Source organism: Salmo salar, unplaced genomic scaffold (assembly GCF_905237065.1).
Source record: "Salmo salar unplaced genomic scaffold, Ssal_v3.1, whole genome shotgun sequence".
Lineage (NCBI taxonomy): Eukaryota > Metazoa > Chordata > Actinopteri > Salmoniformes > Salmonidae > Salmo > Salmo salar.
Genome location: NW_025548831.1, coordinates 1 through 14,720, shown reverse-complemented (window position 1 = coordinate 14,720; position 14,720 = coordinate 1). Strand labels below are relative to the sequence as shown.

Genomic DNA, 14,720 nt, shown 5'->3' with positions numbered 1-14,720 from the left:
GGTATTATTTATATCTTTTGTTTTATTCCGTATTTTCAAGTTCGGTGATAAATCATGCATTCCGATTCTTGCATAGATTGTAATGGGCGCATATTATGTGTGTAAAAATACTTTTTGAAGGTTGTACTGAATATGATGAGCTAAGCTAATTCCAGCTATATGTGGTGCCATGTTTGTTGAGGGGTTTGATGTCATCATCTGTTGGACCAACGATGCAGACCCAGTAGACTGAGGGGTTATGTTGTTGCTATGTGCCAGTGACCATATTAGTTTCTATATTGTGATCCACAAGAATATGGAGTAGTTACAGGTCCTGAAGGGAGCGATAAGGAAACCCCAGATGTTTACCTTAGTGAACATAATAATATTTTTTAACTGATTTCCCCTACTGTAACCATTCTCACCCCATGTTGGTTTCTAAACACATGTTGTACATGTGCCCACCTCTACACTCTAGCAACAAACCACTTCGATATTTTTTTTAGGTACATTTTTGATAAAAAATGGATTCATGATTTCAACATGTGTTTGTGTATGAAGACTAATTACCTAATCTAGTAAGCCTTTAAGAGAAAAACGAATAAGACATTAATGGAATTGAAGACAGTTTCATGCTTTAGCTTTGTTTTTGGTGTTTTATCCCTTATTGAGAAAACAGTGCAAAAAGCTTAGTAAATGGCTCTCAAAGGAAATTGCAGCAAATATGGTGTAGATATGAAGTAAGAAAGTGACCACCCTCTGTAAGAACCAGAGCTTGTGCCATGCAGACCTGGTTAGTGTGGTGGTGTGCATTTAACCAAGTCATTACTCAGGAACTAAAGAGGGTGCTAACTCATTGGTTGCAAAATGTGCTCTCAATGACAATGAATATAAAATCCAATATTTGTTGGATGTGTTATAGTATCAAGTTGTGATTATTGTAAATGGTTGAGGGTTACTTTGCTACAGTTATAGTAAACTGTGTTAAGAGATTCTAACGCCCTGGCCATAGAGAGGGTTTTTTGTTCTTTATTTTGGTTAGGCCAGGTGTTACATTGGGTGGGCGTTCTATGTTCCTTTTTTCTATGTTTTTGTATTTCTTTGTTTTGGGCCGTGTGTGTGGCTCCCAATCAGACAGCTGAGGTTCGTTGTTTCTGATTGGGAGTCACACATAAGGACATGTTTTTCCTTTGGGTTTTGTGGGTAATCTTTTCTGTTGAGTGTTTTGCACCTGACAGGACTGTTTGGCTGTCAGTTGTCTTGTCTTGTCTTGTCTTGTTTTGTTTAGTGGTCTTTCTGTCATTAAAATTCAAATTGAACACTAACTCCGCTGCACCTTGGTCAACTCTCTCTCCCGACAGCTGTTACAGAGATTAATGAGTGGAGTTTTAGTGATTTTGGTCTCTGTACACTCTCTGTGTACAGAACATGGGAAGTCAATGGCCATTTAAAGCTGCAGTCCGCTATTCAAACAACCACAAAAATGACACCCTTCCTCTTGTTGTGGTATATACGACTGACGGATGGAGCTAAGGAAATTCATTCATCTACATTATTTACAATAATTGTCATAAAATAAACCGTATATTTTGGGTTATGAAGGGATAAGACTTGAATTGCTCTGATTCATTTAAAAGTAAAGAAATCAATGCAGAAATTGCAGATTGCACCAGTAAAATAAAGTACAGGATGGATTTGGTAAACAGTAACATGAATATGGCGTGTTGTTATTTATTTCAAGTTTATATTGATGCAATGTGACTTTCTTTGTTGTAGTGCTGAGTACACACATCTACTCTGGACACTCTGAAGACGATGATGGTAGATATTTGTGCACTTGATTAAGCCTTGATCTCCTAATGCTTCATCAAATGTTTTATTTGTAATTTTTAAAGCTGCTTTTGGATAGATATATTTTGTGTTTTGAGTGACTCAAAAGGATCCAGCCCTTTAAAAATGTTCGCCTAAAATGACAGACCCAAATCTAACTGCCTGTAGCTCAGGCCCTGAAGCAAGGATATGGATATCCTTGGTACCATTTGAAAGGAAGCACTTTGAGGTTTGTGGAAATGTGAAAGGAATTTAGGAGAATATAACACAATAGATCTGGTAAAAGATAATATTACAAAAATACAACAGTTATTTTGTATTTTTTTGTACAAAATAGACTGATCCAATTAACCATTGCATTTCTGTTCGAAATGTATCAAGACTTCCCAAATGTGTCTAATTTGTTTATTAATCACTTTCATGTTCAAAATTGTGCACTCTCCTCAAACAATAGCATGGTATTCTTTCACTGTAATAGCTACTGAAAATTGGACAGTGCAGTTAGATTAACAAGAATTTAAGCTTTCTGCCAATATCAGATATGTCTATGTCCTTGGAAATGTTCTTGTAACTTACAACCTCATGCTAATCACATTAGCCTACATTAGCTCAACCGTCCCGCGGAAGGGCCACCGATCCCGAATTAAGCAATTGCTGGTTTTATTTTGTGCAGGACAGGCAATGGGTTTTCTGACCATACAACCCAAATCCTTCCACATATTGAGTGGAGAATCTGTCACTCTCAGATGAAACATACAGAGGGGAGAAGTCACTGACTGGAAATACACATGGCGCAAGGATGATGTAGAATCAATCAGTAGGAAGCATGAATATGAGATCAGTGAGGTTAAGATTTCAGACAGTGGTGACTACAGTTGTCTGGGTACACATATTGATCAGAAGAAAGATTCTAAGTGGAGTGATGCAGTCAGACTGACGGTGACAGGTATATCATCTTATCTCTCACTCACATCACTGCCTCCATGCCCATAATAACTTGACATTGGGCCCCATTTTAAGAACGCTATTTCAAGGTCTGCCTACCATTGCTGTTTAGATTCCTCCATTAATTAAATGTAATTTCATGTAATAATTGAAGAAATATGGTGTATGGTACTAAGATCATACTTTTAACTGATTGGTGCGCTAACTGCATTTGTCTTCATTGAACTGTTTCCACAGCTCTGCCTACAGCCTCAGTGAAGATAGTCACTACCCAGGAGACACTGTACTCTGGAGACACAGTCAAGCTGCAGTGTGAACTTTCAGACTACACAGACTGGACTTACCACTGGTTAATAAATAAAGAAGGGCCTTCCAGGCAGACCAGTAAAACCACCACCATCTATCTCTCTGATCAGGCTGGTCAGTACCATTGTGAGGGGACAAGGACAAGACGGACCCAAAATTCATATCTCAGCTCATCTCTCCACATCAACATCACTGGTGAGCTCAATATTTATCTTCAATCACTTCTGGACTTTCTATATTCTGAGCCTTTGAGGGTTATTCTAATTACAGATATACTGTATACAATGTAAATTCTAACTGAATGGAGTCAACATACCCCTATGTAAAATCAACCTCAATCAAAATTTAAGTGCAACAGATAAATGATTTAAAATGACCAACCATGTATCCAGATGTTTTGATATTAGCTCTCTGTTTTCTTAGCTCTTCCTGAAACTACACTGACCGTGAATCCAAATCCTGCATACACTGGAGAGACAGTAACTCTGACGTGTTCAGTGGGGTCTGACAGTGGCTGGAGCTATACATGGTACAAAGACAACACTAAGAAAGTAGTGACCTTGTCTGGCAGACACACTACAACAGGAGCCACCTTCACCATAAGTAGAGCTGCTGAGTCTGACCAGGGTCTCTGCTGGTGTCAGGGAGAGATCCAGTCCAGATCCGTATCATCAATCATCAGTGATCCTGTCACTATCACTGTGAAAGGTGAGTAATTGTGTGTGTGTACACATCACTGTATATGTATTCTGATGACTAGATCTTGGTAAGTCAGACAGTTCAGAATGCATACTGTATGTTCAGAAATGACAACTTATGATATGGTCATGTTGTGATGAATTCTGATCAACAATATTTTACAACTTCTCTAGGATAGGGGGCAGTATTTTGACGTCCGGATGAAAGGCGTGCCCAAATTAAACTGCCTGCTTCTCCGGCCCAGAAGGTAGGATATGCATATTATTAGTTGATTTGGATAGAAAACACTCTGAAGTTTCTAAAACTGTTTGAATGATGTCTGTGAGTATAACAGAACTCATATGGCAAGCAAAAACCTGAGAAAAAATCCAACCAGGAAGTGACTTGTGGTTTATATATCTAATCCCTATTCAAACTACAGTATCTGTGGGGTCATTTTGCACTTCGTAATGCTTCCATTGGCTGTCAACAGCCTTTAGAAACTTGTTTCATGCGTCTACTGTTACTGGGCAGAGAATAGGAGCTCAGTCAATCAGTGGACTGCCTGGGAGCAGTGAGTTGTTTTCTGCGCCGGCACTCTGGCGCGCCGCTCCTTCTTTTTCCTCTGCAATGAATACGCTATGGTCCGGTTGGAATATTATCGACGTTTTATGTTAAAAAGACCCTAAGGATTGATTGTAAACATTGTTTGACATGTTTCTACGAACGGTAATGCAACTAATAGACTTTTTGTCTCTGGTTTTGCGCTCTCGCGTTATGCCTTTGGATTAGTGATCTGAACGCGCGAACAAAACGGAGGTATTTGGACATAAATATGGAGTTTTTCGAACAAAAATAACATTTCTTTTGGAAGTGGGAGTCCTGGGAATGCATTCCGGCGAAGATCAGCAAAGGTAAGGGAAGATTTATAATACTAATTCTGAGTTTAGTTGACTCCAGAACTTGGCGGGTAACTGTATAGCTTGCTTTGATGGCTGAACTCTGTACTCAGAATATTGAAAAATGTGCTTTCTCCGTAAAGTTATTTTAAAATCTGACAGAGCGGTTGCATTAAGGAGAAGTGTATCTATAATTCTTTCAATAACTGTTGTAAATTTTATCAACGTTTGTGATGAGTATTTTTGTAAATTCATGTGCTCATTCACCAGTGGTTTTAGTGGGAATACATTTTCTGAACATCACGCGCCAATGTAAAATGGGGTTTATGGATATAAATATGAACTTTATCAAGCAAAACATACATGTATTTTGTAACATTGAGTCCTGGGAGTGTCATCTGATGAAGATCATCAAAGGTTAGTGATTAATTGTAGCTGTATTTCTGGTTTTTGTGACGCCTCTCCTTGCTTGGAAAATGGCTGTGTGGTTTTTCTTGTCTCGGCGCTGTCCTAACATAATCTAATTTTATGCTTTCGCCGTAAAGCCTTTTTGAAATCGGACACTGTGGTTGGATTAAGGAGAATCCTATCTTTACAATGGTGTATAATACTTGTATGTTTGGGAAATTTGAATTATGAGATTTTTGTTGTTTAGAATTTGCCGCCCTGCTATTTCACTGGCTGTTGATAGTGTGTACCGCGGGTGGGACGCTAGCGTTGTTTAGGCGCTGTCCTAACATAATCTCATAATCTCTGTCCCAGAGAGGTTTTAAGGTTGGGGAAAGGGTTGTCCAACTGAATATATTCAACTGAAATGTGTCTTCCACATTTAACCCAACCCCTCCAAATCAGCAAGGTGTGGGTGCTGCCTTAATCAACATCCAGGTCTTTGGCACAGGGGGAACATTGGATTAATTGCTGTAATGGGCGTCGTATAGAGGGGACCGAGGCGCAGCGTATTGAGTGCTCATGTTGTATTTGAATGAAATCGAACACTTAGACAAATAAACAAAACGACAGCCAACAGTTCTGTCAGGTTACACAAATGAAACAGAAAACAACTACCCACAAAAACCAAGTGGGAAAAGGCTGCCTAAGTATGTCTTCCAATCAGAGACAACGATAGACAGCTGCCTCTGATTGGAAACCATACCCGGCCAAAACATAGAAACAAAACACATAGAATGCCCACCCCTATCACCCCCTGTCCTAACTAAACAGAGAAAAAACAGCTCTCTTAGGTCAGGGCGTGACAATTGCATTGCTCAGAATTACAGATTTCTACTTTTTCAGCTCAGGGATTCAATCCAGCAATCTCCCGGTTTATGGCCCAACACTCTAACCACTAGGTTACCTAATGTGATAATATTTGTTTGTGCAGAGAGACCTGTGGCTGTTCTGACCCTCCAACCCAACTGGCCCCAGATATTCAGTGGAGAGACTGTCACTCTCAGATGTGACATACAGGGGGGAGATTGAGTATTATTTTTCTAACAGTGAGAAGTCAGTCTACTCCAAAACAGAGCCTGAGTACAGAATCAGTCCTGCAAAGAATGGTCTATATACCTGTGAAGGTCTTCAGAAAATAAATGGCTTAAAACACTCCCAGACAAGTAATGCTATACAATTGACCGTGTTAGGTAAGTCTGTTTTTATGGGATTGAAAGAGAAAGACAGAAGGGATGAGGTCAAATAGCAGACAGTGAGATCAATGATGGAACAAAACTATAGTTTGATTTTGGGGTACAATACCATTATAGAAAATAACGTAACTGCCCCATGAGCAAAGTTCAAAAGTCGTACCCCATCAGCTGAAGACCATTGAGATTTTCGGAATTACTTTTTGGGGAAGATTGTGCCTGAAGAGAACAGTTCTTCTCAGTTTTATGATGTCATATACTCTGCAGGAGTTCTGAGGAGCTAGTAACCTACGTATGAATGACTACCTGTTCTCCCATATTGCCTCCTCATCCTACAGACAGGACATAACGATTAGTGACATTAGTTGTGTATGACTCTTACCGCTATTTTCAGTGTCCCTGCATGGTCTGGAAGGTCACTGTTCCAGTTAGAGGGTTCCTGTGTCTATGTGTTTATGTCTATGTGGTCAGACAGACAGCCGGCAGCCAGGTCATTATCACTGGTCCTGATATTATAAAACAGGTCGCCATGGAGACCACAAGTCACAGGAAGTGACATCACCACAAGATGTTGCCTGAAACATAGAAAGGGGGGCCTCTATCAGTAACCTGGGACCCATTACCTTCCAGAAAAAGTTGGCAGGTGTTTCATGTCCCTCAGTCACACTGACCTAGGAGCAGGCAGAAGAAGTCATGCAAACACTTCTGCAGGCATATGAAGCCTAGATGAAAATGCACACAAACTGCTTTGATATTTTTGCTCTCTCTCACTCACTCACTCTCTCTAACCCCCCCACTCTCTCTCTCTTTTGTTCTCTTTTGTTCTCTCTCTCTTTCTCTGTATCTATTTCTCTATCACTTTCTCTCTTTCTCTCTCTGTCTCTGTCTCACTCTCTCTCTCTTCCCCCGAGCCCTCTATCTTTCTCTGCAACTTTGAGTGGTTTGCTCATAAAGTAACAAGTTACCCGGAATCTGTGAAACACCATGACCATGACCATGAACCACACAACCAGCAGCAGCTAGGAAACACACACTCTGAAACTTCCACCATCAGACTGATCAACACAGTGACAGACCCCAAACACACCCACGCCTCATTGTCTAACGCTCAGTCTGAGTGAAGGGTTATTTCAGAGAGCAACTATAGAATGTGACTTCCTTTTCAACTAACATACAGGAATTATTTTATAGAACAGCAGCCCTCATCAAAAGGAAGTCTCTGCTCTTTCTCTACTCTACTATTCCTTCTCGGTGTGTATCGGCTAGTCAACTGCTAGCTAGCTACCAGTGACAGTGCTAGATAAGGACATCAGCCAGAGGAAACAGTCAAAGCCTTACAGAGATGTCTGGTGGTCCCTTCTCCTGCTTCTCCAAACAGGGAATACTACTTCTCCTATTCTCCAACCTCCACTATGGTAAGTTTTGTAAAAAAAATAATATTTATCCTGTTTATGCTTTGTATATCTATTGCATGTGCTTTCTTGAATTATGAAGTTCGTGAAACCATTAGCTTTCTCTAACTTCCTTGTTGGTCTTTGCAACGGTGTGTGTTGACTGTAGAATGCCTTGCCATCAGTGATTGGTTGGGTATTTAGAATATTTTGCTTTATTACTGTGTGATAACACCTATATTCAGGAACATTTTACATTTACATTTTTAGTCATTTAGCAGACGCTCTTATCCAGAGCGACTTACAGTAGTGAATGCATACATTTCATAAAAAATGTTTTCCCGTACTGTTCCCCCGTGGGAATCGAACCCACAACCCTGGCGTTGCAAACACCATGCTCTACCAACTGAAGAACATATCATGATGAAGTGATTCTGCAGTTTTGAATGAGTACCAATGGTGTGGTTGGGTCAGCATCTGTTGCATTGTGTTGGTTACGGGGTAAACTTTGAGAATTGAGATATTAAAGACATGATAGATCAGACACATTGTGTATAAAGGAGTGAAAGAGACTGGGTTTTATGCCAGAAGGTAATGGGTCTCTGTAGAAGGACAGATGGCTTTGGAATGTGCTGGGTGGACAGGAGGAGGTCACAGGATTGCTATAGGGGAAGCGGATAGACATCTGTGGATAAGGCGAAGAAGGGGTTGAGGTCAGGAGGTCAGATCAGATCCCCTGAAGGGAGAAATAAGGGTTTATTATCCTATTACCCTCTTCCTGTCAAACCATAAGATGTAAGGATTGGAGAGAAGGAGGAGTATATATACTTGTGATGGAGTACATATATTTGTGATGGAGTATATATACTTGTGATGGTGTATATATACTTGTGATGGAGTATATATACTTGTGGAGTATATGTACTTGTGATGGAGTACATATACTTGTGATGGAGTATATATACTTGTGATGGAGTATATATACTTGTGATGGTGGCAACATGTCTTTGTCTGACTACAGCTGTGTTGACCCTTTGGGAAGAATTCAACTTGTTTAAGCTTCTCTAGTGTCTAAGAACCTAACAATTGCTTCTAGAATGCAACAGATGTGAAGACCCTGTGCCTAATGGCTGTCATTTATTAAATTTAAGGCAATACAGGACTGTATCAAATAATTGTTTTTATTACATAATAAGATACACTGCAGGACTAGGGTAACTGCAGTTATGCCCTAAATACCACACCTCATTGAGTTGTAACTTTATTTTGTCTTAATTCATGACAGATGTTTTTTCGTGTAAGGGTTTATAATTCATTACTTCAGACTGACATGTATTTATAATGTCGCCAACGCTGTATATGACACATGTCAGGTGAATAATTAAACATTAAACACAGTGGGAGTTGTACTTGTGAGCTGAAGAGGGGTTATCAGATCCACCCCCACTTCTCTTTTCCTGTCATCTCATTCTGTTCTGCTGAATGTGGGGGACGAGTTCACTTTAATGAAGTAAAATAGGACCCAAACACTCAGATATGTAAATATATAAAGTGCAAATATGTAAAGTATAATTTACAGTATAAATGAAACGTAGAAATGCGCTAAATAAATCCAATCCATTATTTTCTATTGTTGATTAGGTAGGACTTTGCATTTTAGTGTATTATTGTGTATTTATTCAGGTAGGCACACTGTAACAAGTATTACAGTGTAACAATGAGTAATTACAACACTTGACACATCGTACTGCATGAATAATTACACAGTAATAAGATCATTGTAATATAGTGTGCAACCATTGACTGATGTCAGAATAACGTGTGTATTTGTGTGTTTCAGGTTTAGGTGTTCATCTGATCATCAACAAGAGAGTGGGGGACTCCGTGGAGCTGCTGGCAGGCTTAGAGAGAGGACATTTCAAATCATTGGAGTGGAAGTATATGGGAAAGGATATTATAGAATTCAACTCAGAAGTTGTATATTCACCTGGATCCCAGTTTGAGGGGAGACTAAAGATGAACACCAAAAACTTCAGTTTAACAGTCAGAGAACTGACACTGCAAGACTCAGGGGATTTTATACTTACAGGAGAAGAGGACAAAGGTCAGATTGACAGTAAGACCATCACTCTGAAGGTCCACGGTAGGCGTTATCATAATTTTGCATCCTATTTTGATATCATTCTTATTTATATACATGACCACATCTGATGATCTTTACAATATAAATCTGAATATGTGGTTTTATACTGACCTCACTCACCATGCTTTGTTACATTTCAATCACATTTTCAAGTTTTATCCTCTGTTGTCTTTCTCCTGGTGGTATGGCTATGGTAGGATTCATTTAGAAGACTCATTATGAGTCTCTATCTCTCTCCTGGTTGGTCAGAGCCTATATCCAAGGTGGCGATCCAGACAGACATCAAGCGATTGGCCAACCACTCCTGTACGGTACGGCTGGTGTGCAACGTGTCCTGCTACTCCAACATTACCTACACCTGGGAGAGAGACAATGAGATCTACGGGGACGCCCAGCAGATTTACTTCTCTCTCTCACCAGCAGAGAGAGACATCAGTGTAAAGTGCAACGCCTCCAACCTAGTCAGTTGGAAAACTGCCTCTACGACAGTAAAGTGTAGTAATGACACAACCGCCCCAGGTACCTGGATAACATAATAATCCCTTCCATACACTTTCAGTGTGCTTATACACTTATGTTGTCAAATATAATATGTAATGCATGTGATTACATTGGATGTATATGATATAGAGCCATTTAGTCTTTATCATATTGTATAGTCTAATCATGTGTGTTGTACAATATGTGACAGGACTGGTGTGGTTTACCATCTACATCGGAGTATCAGTAGGAGGCGCTGTGGTGCTGATCCTCACTGTAGCAGTGGCAGTGTGCTACTGCAGGGGCCGAATTAACACAGGTATGTACAGCTTAGAGGCCTCAACTATACTAAAAGGGACATTTCAGGTGGTCCCTGTATGAAATGTTTCTGATTGGTTGATATTTTGTTCTTATAAAACACAGCAGATCTAACTGACAACACAATATATGCTGATGTTATGATCAAAACAAGAAGTAGAGATGTAAGTATGAATTGCCATTATTATGTATCTGAATGTGTGGAAGCTGTATGTACTGTATTGTAATGGGCTGTATTTTGATTCCAGACAAGATCAAACAGTCATGTAAACCCAATATCCATCTATGAAACTGTCAATGATCTGGTTATCCCAAGATTGAACAAGGTAAGATATAAATGGTCATAATGGTAAAATGGAAGACCATGTAGTCTACTTTGAGAATAATCACTACCTTTCTTGATGCTGAAACAGTTTCTTCTTGATTATCTGTCACATGTAGCCGCAGACTCTGTATGCCAAGATCGCAGTTGGACGCCCAGAAGGGTCCCTCCTCTCCCTACCAGAAAGTACTGTGAGCTGAACAGGATGTGTTCATAGGCTGGGCCTTCCATAGATATGGAACCCTCTGCATGCTCTGCATCTTACACGTGTTTATTCTGAAGATAGGCCTAGATGTAACTGTCTATTTGCTTACTTTTACTTCCTTCTCCCTTTGATGATTCTCATATATACAGTATGTCATAAGGCCTTAGGCCTTTTTTTTGAAGGCCTAGTTACAATTAGAAGATTCTGAAATCTGTTATAGGCAGTAGTAGGTGTTGTGATCAGACAAGCTCATATGTCGAATTTCTATTTTCTAGATTAAAGAAAATATATGTAGATAATAGCATGACATTGATTAGTGAGGTGGATTTATGCCTGTGAATAGAAAGTGTACTCTGTTGCATTAGGATTATGTGCTCGCCAGGCATTGATGAGGTTGAAATCAGAGAGTATACGACTACAAACATGTGGATTGTAGTTGTTTTTATTTTTTTGTCCGCATGTCCAAAATGGCATTCATGTCTGTCCCTATGATCAGATGGAATTCAATTAATTCCCAAAAATATGCCGTTCACAGAACAATTTTTTTTTATACCTTTTTGAATACGCTGAGTGCCTTGCATTTAGAGTGAATTGTAATTAACTCTCATGACTTGTATTTGTTAGCGAAAGAGACACGATTGTTGTATTGAATGGTTTTCAGTACTGTAGCCTTCACCAAGTGAATGTCTAAGTGGATATGTTATCTTCAAAATTGAACTCATTATGACAACCCATTACATATATCATAAAGCCCCTGAGGGCCTAGTTATACCCTAACACAATGGTCTGAAACTCCTGGTATACAGGCCACATGAAGCCTACAAGTCACATCATGTTGGCTTGCAAAGTGATGTTTAATTCCTATTGGAATCCAGCCAGAGTTAGGATATCTAACAAAATTAACTTTTAATCACACGCAACCTGCATTCAGAATGACTGTTGGGGTAGGGAAGATTGATTACTGATTATTGATTACTGCCTAAATCATATAAACTGGAACAGCCATAACAGTAATGTGTGAAATAAATCGAACTACTAACAGATTGGATTAGTTAGATTGGTTGATTCATCTTATGCTACACAAACATAGATACCCTTTTCATGTGTGAGTTCCAAACATCTCTAACGGTCTCCCCAATGTGAGTTTGTTTATGCACGTGATGTTAGAACATTCTCTCCATTCCAGAATGTGATTGTTACACAACAGTATATTTAATCCACGCTGCCCTCAAACCTAGCACGCAGCCTGTTCTTATTTATAGGCTGTTTTCAACTTGTCAATTTCAAATGATTTTCTAACAAGTTTTTTATTTTCTAAGAACAGTTGAGGTGTGTTCCGCCTCCTTGTTCATTCACATAAAAGTAGTCATTTATACTTATGTGGGCCCAATTTTTTTGGGACATTTCTGATCCGGACAAAATTCCCCAAGAACTTCCCAATTGTTTGTGCAGTTCAAGTCTGCAGACATTTGCGCAGCTCCCGTCCTGCACACACATGTTCCACATGTCCCGTCTGTTGCCTGCATCGCAGTCATTGGTGTTTTCGTTACCAATAAAAACTTTGTAAATGTGTGCGTTTCTATCAAAGTAAGTGCCTTATTACATTATAATAGTTTCTGTTTGTTGTGTTATGTCATTTATACTGTAGCATAATATATTTGTGTATATTCCTTATAACCGTGGACACGCGAGGTAACATTACTCATTTCATAACCTTTATGGTGTTATATTCAATGGTGCTTATGTTGCTAGCAACATTATTCTATTAGCTCTGTAAAACAATGCTAATTGCGCCAGAGAAGTATTAGCTTGTGCTGTATTTTGAAGCTATACTGGTCTTATGACTCTCAAGTGGCACAGCGGTCTAATGCAGAGCATCTCAGTGCTAGAGGCATCACTACAGACACGCTGGTTCAAATCCAGGCTGTGTTTCTATCTAAGTAAGTGCCTTATTATGTTAATAGATTTTCTATGTAATTTGCATGTGAACTGTATGTCCAACTACAAAAAAGACCTTGTTCAGTAATCATCTCACCTGTTAGTTGGCAGTGAACTATGTGGCCATTGAGGGCAGTGTTGATCAGATGGGAAAATATCTTCTTATACCACTTGGTTGTTTTCCGAGTGCATTCCACAAAGCTGTTTATCATGTCCGCCTTATCCACTGCACACATTTTGAGGTTATAGTCAAGCACGCAGTCTGGATTGATTGTTCTCTCTCCCGTCAGGTGGTCCACCTTCCCTGTGGCCGACATGGTTGCTGTATGGACAGAGGAGAGGACATGAACGTCTCGTTTGTCATGCCACTATACTGCCAGCTGTTGACAATTCTCCTTGAACTCCACCTCCCTTCTCTGCATCTTCCTGCATCCGAATGCCAGCATCCCCTTCCTGTTTGACCTGACTGTGCAACAGGCCACTCTACGGTTGAAGAGCAGATGCTGTAAGAGTGTGGGACTGCTGTAACAATTGTCCACATACATAGTGTGTCCCTAGCTGAGATGAGGAGCCAGCATGGTCATCACCACGGACCCGGACACCCCAAGCCCCTCATACTCATCAATGCTATTGTGTTAGCGTGCTAAACGCTAGTTCTCCTCAGCGTTTTCACTCCTGTTTTAGCATCCCCTTTAATCACTGTGTTGCTAATTAAGCAGGGCCTTTCAGTATGCTATTGCAGTATGCTAATACCCAAACACAGCCAAGTTATGCTAATTTATTAGCGCATATTAGCTTTAGGGCCAGGGTAGCTCCAAATGCTAGTTGTCAGGCTGGTAAGAACATTTCTTATTTTGTATAACGGGTCATTTAGGATGGCAGTAACATTGTTGATGAAATGTAGGCATCGAAGCAGAACTAGGAAGCGGTCTTGGGAAAAGAGGGTGGCAAAGAAGGGAGTTGCAAACAGGATCTGTGCTCCAGTTTTCTCTTAGGGAGTTCTTTACTATCCCCATGAGAAGGACTGTCACCAGGAAGGTATACATTTCACCAATTGTGGTTTTCCCCCCTCCTGGCTCTGTCTTCTCCTAGCTCAAAGGCATAGCGATTGGTCTCTAATATGTCTCCCACCAGCTCCTCTGTCAGAAACAACTGAAGCACTCTGCCTGAGATGGAAATGGCAAGGAAGTACACTCCAGACTGGGACTCATCAAAGCAAACAGCAGGGACAGGAGGGATGAAATGGCTGGCAGCCTTCCAGCTACCACAGAACTCCTCGCTTCATCCACTGTCGGTCTGCCTCCATCTACCACCAGCATCTTCAAAGGGACCTGGGACTTTGTCAGTGGACAAGGGGTCCTCAGATTCAGGGGTTCTCAATGGCTGCGGGCAGCTCCTAACTGTCATAGAATCTGATTGCTTGACTTTCATACTCAGACTCATTGTCAATTGTAAAAATCGCCAGAATTTCCGCATTTGTGAGTTTTATTCTTTGAAAGACATTGCTAATGCTACAGCTTAGCACACTAGCTACATACATAAACAACAACACTGAATAGCCCAGAGTGGGAGTAAGAGTGTTACGTGATTGACTGCCGGCACGTGCTACTTGTATCAATAAATCACTATCAGAAAAAGTTTTGTGT

General features: G+C 40.2%; 2 protein-coding genes across 2 annotated transcripts; both read left to right on the top strand.

The window, feature by feature from the left end:
• Positions 1–2,568: 2,568 nt before the first annotated feature.
• Positions 2,569–6,116, top strand: LOC123733364 (Down syndrome cell adhesion molecule-like protein 1; the record flags this gene model as incomplete). Its single annotated transcript, XM_045712782.1, has 4 exons — positions 2,569–2,755; positions 2,992–3,255; positions 3,484–3,768; positions 6,019–6,116. Coding segments are annotated over 4 exons (834 nt in total), but the record flags the coding sequence as incomplete, so codon positions are not given.
• A 1,041-nt stretch (positions 6,117–7,157) lies between these two features.
• LOC123733365 (SLAM family member 8-like) lies at positions 7,158–11,308 on the top strand. Its single transcript, XM_045712783.1, has 7 exons — positions 7,158–7,692; positions 9,509–9,811; positions 10,061–10,330; positions 10,503–10,610; positions 10,715–10,773; positions 10,858–10,935; positions 11,051–11,308. Exons 1-7 carry the CDS (start codon positions 7,620–7,622, stop codon positions 11,129–11,131), a joined length of 972 nt encoding a protein of 323 aa, XP_045568739.1. The 5' UTR covers positions 7,158–7,619; the 3' UTR covers positions 11,132–11,308.
• The last annotated feature ends 3,412 nt before the right edge of the window (positions 11,309–14,720 follow it).

What these genes read in the sequence shown, in the direction of transcription:
- LOC123733365 (XM_045712783.1), top strand. Translation starts at nt 7,620, where the DNA reads ATGTCTGGTGGTCCCTTCTCCTGCTTCTCCAAACAGGGAATACTACTT. An exon ending in CAGGGGCCGAATTAACACAG is followed by an intron (nt 10,611 to 10,714) that starts GTATGTACAGCT and finishes TATAAAACACAG; the next exon opens with CAGATCTAACTGACAACACA. An exon ending in TCAAAACAAGAAGTAGAGAT is followed by an intron (nt 10,774 to 10,857) that starts GTAAGTATGAAT and finishes TTTTGATTCCAG; the next exon opens with ACAAGATCAAACAGTCATGT.